The 5,807-nt window shown below is 44.9% G+C and overlaps 1 protein-coding gene across 1 annotated transcript in view; it reads right to left on the bottom strand.

The window, feature by feature from the left end:
* Positions 1-1,693: 1,693 nt before the first annotated feature.
* Positions 1,694-5,807, bottom strand: part of LOC125285510 (pyruvate carboxylase, mitochondrial-like) — a 90,992-nt gene continuing 86,878 nt past the window's right edge. The window contains 1 exon segment of the mRNA XM_048229998.1: positions 1,694-1,720. Coding sequence (XP_048085955.1) covers positions 1,694-1,720 — 27 coding nt within the window.

Below are 5,807 nucleotides of genomic sequence, written 5' to 3'. Positions count from 1 at the left end.
GTGGTGGTGATGATGAGTGTGTGGGGGAGGAATAAAAGCTCGACTGTACATCGGTCATTGTGACGGACTGTTGCATTGTGTGTCTAAAGGAGAGTTGTAAATCTTCTAATTACATGTGACCTGTTTCAAGCTGTATTCTCTCTCTTTGGCGCGCACGCACGCACACGCTCCCTCTCGCACACACGCACGCACACACACACACACTCGCCCCTCGCACACACACACACACACTCACTCCCTCGCACCGCTCCCTCGCACGACGCGACGACATAATTGATCTCTCGCGACGACGCGACATAATTGATCTCTCGCGCACGCACGCATTGGAACATGCATGCATATATGCATAAACAATTAAACTATTCTCTATATGCTTATAAAACTTTACAAATATTGTCCTGTAGAGAGAGAGAGAGAGAGAGAGAGAGAGAGAGAGAGAGAGAGAGAGAGAGAGAGAGAGAGAGAGAGAGAAAAGAGAGAGAGAGGCCGATGGCCTCTATTTGAACAGGTAATTAAGTCTCAGAAGACACAGCCCTAAATAAACTGGCTCTTTGAAGATGACTAATAAAAGTAGGGGACGTTGTGTGTGTGTGTGAGTGTGTGTGTCAAATGAGGGGGCAGGGGAACCCCTGCTGAGATTCACAGCAGAAATAGAAAGAGAGAGAGACAAACAGAGAATGATGAAGGTAGGGTATAGAGAGAGAGAGGAAGCAATAGAGAGAGAGGGAGAGATAGAGAGAGGGAGAGGGAGAGATAGAGAGAGAGGGAGAGAGATGGAGAGATCCATCTCAACACGACTCAACACGTTACTTCATATCCCAGGCCTATAGGTGGCACTGTTTGTTACAGAAATTGCCCAAAGCTTGCGCGCTGTAGGCTATACAAACAAAGTAGGCTACGACGAAAATGGCTAGTGCAAGGAAACCAGAATTGTTTGTGTGGACTGATGGTAAACTGTCAACTGTAGTCAACTGTAAAACTAATAAACTTTATTTTACGGTTTGTGAAGGGTTCAGTCCCGTCCTTTATTTGGCTAACGCAGGTAGGCCTACTAATCACCTTTACTTTCTTTGGTTGTAGGATAGTCCGCGATTCACATTAGTTTTGGCTATCACCGCAGGTGCATAGGCTACTAAACGCTAGGCCTACCCAAGTTCTAGGCTATTCCGTCGCCACATTTATAATATTGCTATAATACCTTTGTTAGTAACAGTCGATACTTGCCTGCATCAAATCTCGCATTCACATTTAGTGCGTATCTACCATAGGCTTAACATGAGTTCTAAGCGTCTTTGACTATGCTCATATCTGACTTCAATAGACTAAGAATGCATTTATTTATGTTGTACATAAAATAAATGAATGACACCGGCACTACTCACAAATTAATTTAAAAACTTACACTGCACTTCCCTAATAACTTCTGACTAGTTCTCTCGCGTCACTGACAGTAGCTAGAATGCATCAAAAAAAACACCGGGAAAATAGTGTTCAGTCCACCAAGCTATTGGCGCTGCGCAGCACCAGTTGTGACCATCATCCTACTGAGTGTAATCGTAGGTAATGTCATGTATTGTTACTATAAGGAAAGTCCTTCTAGGCAAGTCCCTCCACTATATATGTGGCCATATGGCAGCGCTTTTTGGCCACTCATCGGGCATCCATCTCGGCAGAAATGCGCGTGCGCAAGGCTTCACGACACCAATCTACTGCAATCTTGCTGCAATCACAACACATGATTGGCACGAGATCACAAACAACACATGATTGGCACAATGTATTCACAACACAGCACATGATTGGCTCAATGTATTCACATGTCAACGTTTTGCAGCGGAAGGGGTGTGATATGTGTAGACAACTGCCCGTTACAAACTAAGCCCATGCATTTATATGGAGGATTTTTTGAGTGCTGTGTCTCCTCATTAGAAAGTCTACTATAAGTGTCAAGTACAGGGAAGCTGAGGTGTGGCGATGATGTCATCAATACGCAAATATGCGGTTTCGCCGTCCAAACGAACTCACAAGGGCTACGGTTTCAGATTTTTTCACCCTGGGACCAGGTTTCAAAAAAGTGCGTTTTCGGGCAGTGCGTTTACAGGATTCGTTTGGACGATCAGCCAAGACGAAGCAAAACCGGGTGCGTTTAACCCAAAAAGCGTCTCCGTGTGGACTGGGCCTAAGATCAGTCTGTGTACTGACATGTAATCACACTCGCACACACGCACACACACACAGACTGAGGAACAGTGGTCTTGACTGAAAACAGTACACACACACACACACACACACACACACACAAAACTGGGTGGAAATCAGTTCAAATGTCACCTGTCAGACTAAACACTAAAGAAAACAAATACCTCCTAAACACAATGGCACCTACAAAATATGCCTACACACAAAAACACACGCACACAAACTTTCTCTCTCTCACACACACACGCACACACACACACACACAAAGGGAGTGATGCAAGCATAGGCGGTCTTCCTTTGATACTCTGCCCAGAAAACAGTTGAAGACACAGACCCCCTGAAGACACACACACACACACACACCATGAGAAAGAGGGACGGATTTAAGTATGAGAAGGACAGAGAAAGAGAGAGAGACTGAATGCAATTAAGAGTGAGGGAAGTGACAGATGGTGATGGAGAGAGAGAGATGGAGGGAGAGAGGGAAGGAGGGAGAGAGGGAGAGAGAGATGGAGGAAGAGAGAGATGTAAGGAGAGAGGGAAGGAGGGAGAGAGATAGAGACAGATGGAGGGAGAGACAGATGTAGGACATTTTAGAATCAGCTCTGAACATGAAAGGCTGGATGAGGCCAAGTTGAACGCACTGAAGCAGAACATGAGTGAAGCAGCTAAGAGATGGAGGGAGGGAGAGACAGAATGAGAGAGGGGTGGAGGGAGAGAGGGAGATAGAGAGATAGAGAGATGGAGAGATGGAGGGAGGGAAAGAGGGAGAGATGGAAGGGGAGAGATGGAAGGAGAGAGGGAGAGATGGAGGGAGGGAGAGACGGAATGAGAGAGGGGTGGAGGGAGAGAGGAGATAGAGAGATAGAGATCACTGCGTCTGTTTTATAACCCAGAATGATGTACTTGGTATCAAATGATAGCTCTGTGTCTCTGATATGCTTGCCATATCTATCCGATCAAGGGTTCGTGAGTAATTCAAACGAGAGTAATAGGTGTGCAGCATTGGTTTGTGTACATGACGTTAATATTTTGCAGTCACTTCGTCTGTTTTTATTAGCCAGAAGGATCGATATCCATGGTACCAATGGATAGCCCTGTGTCTCTGATATGCTTGCCATATCTATGCGATCAAGGGTTCGGGAGTAATTCAAACGAGAGTAATAGGTGCGCGAGTGAACGCAGAGAAGTATAGACTGTAAATATGATGCAATTTGATTTAATTTCATGATTTTTTTTAAATTTTCATACTTGATCGTACAGACACGTGCGTAGTCTGTGCGTAGTCTTTGGAAAGCCCCACTTCTTCTCCGTCATGCAATAAAGGTTTCATCTCGCTGCGATGAACAGTCGCGGAGCAATGTAACAGAGAAGAAAGGGTGTGTTTTTTGCGTCAATCGGTTTCTAAGGGTTAACCTCCAACAAAATGAAAGTTATGTAAAGCAAACACTATGTGTTCAACTCAATAGGCCTACATTTGACAAAGAAACAACAATTCTTTTAAAAAATCCTACATAGTGTCAAAGTTTGCTAACATGACTATACATGATTAACTTTTTTAACGGCCTGCTTTACAAAGCCCAGCTGCACCAATGCACACACACAAAAATATAACATACACAAACACAAAACTGCTCTCACACACAACCCACTTCTGCCTAACACACACACACACACACACACAGTACATACATAGACAAACACAAACAAACAAAAAGATAAGGAAGTCCTTATCCTCACCAGACGCTGAAAAATTACCCCACGCTTTTGTCACTTCAAGGATAGACTATTGCAATGCTCTATATGCTGGCTGCAATAATACCTGTCTAAGGAACATACAGCTTATACAAAATGCAGCTGCTCGCAACGGACCAAAAAATATTAACATACTGTATTTCCCCCATCCTAGCATCTTTACAATGGCTTCAAAATATTACTTTGACTTCAAAATATTACTTCTAACATACAAAGCCATAAATGGTTGGGCACATGAACATATTAAAGATCTTCTAGTCCCATATAACCCACCTATACGATCACAGAATACTGGCCTTCTTGTAATCCCAAGAATTTCAAAAACAGTACAGTAGGAGGTGGAGCTTTCTTTAGTGCCTCCCATAGTTAGGTATGGTGCGGTGTGGAACTTCACCCACCTCAGGGTTTTTTGGAATGGACCACCCTGCTGTGTCCTTGTGTGACCCCACCCCAGTCACGCATGCGATGGTGGTCACTGACCATACCTGCGCTGGTGCTGACTACCCTTCACCATGTCTTAGTCATGCTGCTATAGCATAGCGCTGTCATGGACTTTTCATGTGCCACGTGTGCATAACCCTCAAAAATAAATCAACCGTCAGACAACCGTCAGAACAACCGTCGTCAACTCTCTCCCCCCTCTCTCTCTCAACTCTCTCTTCTACCTCTTCTCTCCCCCTCTCTCTCTCAACTCTCTCTTCTACCTCTTCTCTCTCTCTCTCTCAACTCTCTCTTCTACCTCTTCTCTCTCCCCCTCTCTCTCTCAACTCTCTTCTACCTCTCTCTCTCTCTCTCAACTCTCTCTTCTACCTCTTCTGTCTTGCTGTTCAACTCTCTCTTCTCTCCTTCTCTCTCTCAACTCTCCCTCTCTTGCCTTTTGTCTCTATAGTATAACACTATATAGTACCATTGATATACTTATTAATACTAAGCATCATGACTTATAGTAATACTAACCCACTCTATATCTCTCTCTCTTCCCCCTTACCTCACTTGTGAGCTAAACCATCACCAGTCATCAGCCATCCTTGTGTTTGGCCCTCATCGCACCTGAAGTCCCATCCCTACGACTGCCCTACCATCGCCTGTTGCTGTCCCCTTGCCCGGACTCCTGGCCCGAGCAGCCTAGTGACCCACCACTTGCCCTACGACAACTCCTAATCCCTCATGCACTATTATACTGGATATGTAACCATCCTAACTCTTTGTAACATTCACCTCAGGTGGCTTTAAACACCATGTTCTATTCTCTACACCTAACTAACCTATTAATTTATCATGTATACAGATCTTACTGCCCTGTAACTGACCCTAGGCAGATGGGTCAGGCCCTTGAGTCGTGGATCTGCTCAAGGTTTCTTCCTCTATGTATCTCCAATTCTAGGGAGTTTTTCCTCGCCCCTGTTACTCATGGGCTCTCTCTGAATGTTTAACACTCTGTAAAGTGCTATGATACATGTGTAATGTTGTGGCGCTCTATAAGTGAAATTAAATTGAAATTAAAATTGAAATACAGAAACGCTCATCCCTCTAAAGTCACACACACACACACACACACACTCTAAGGGAGAGATTTAAAGGCTGAATCCAGTTTGTGAAATGCCAAAAGAAGGAGACAGCAAGTAGAAATGAATCACTCCACACACACACAGACACACTCCACACAGACACAGTCTACACACACACACACACACTCCCCACACACACACTCCCCACACACACACACTCCCCACACACACACTCCCCACACACACACACACACACACTCCCCACACACACACACACACACACACTCCCCCACACACACACACTCCCCCCACACACACACTCCCCACACACACACACACCCCCAC

Source organism: Alosa alosa, chromosome 2, assembly GCF_017589495.1.
Source record: "Alosa alosa isolate M-15738 ecotype Scorff River chromosome 2, AALO_Geno_1.1, whole genome shotgun sequence".
NCBI lineage: Eukaryota > Metazoa > Chordata > Actinopteri > Clupeiformes > Clupeidae > Alosa > Alosa alosa.
The sequence above is the reverse complement of the archived record's forward strand: the minus strand, read 5'-3'. Positions and strand labels throughout refer to the sequence as shown.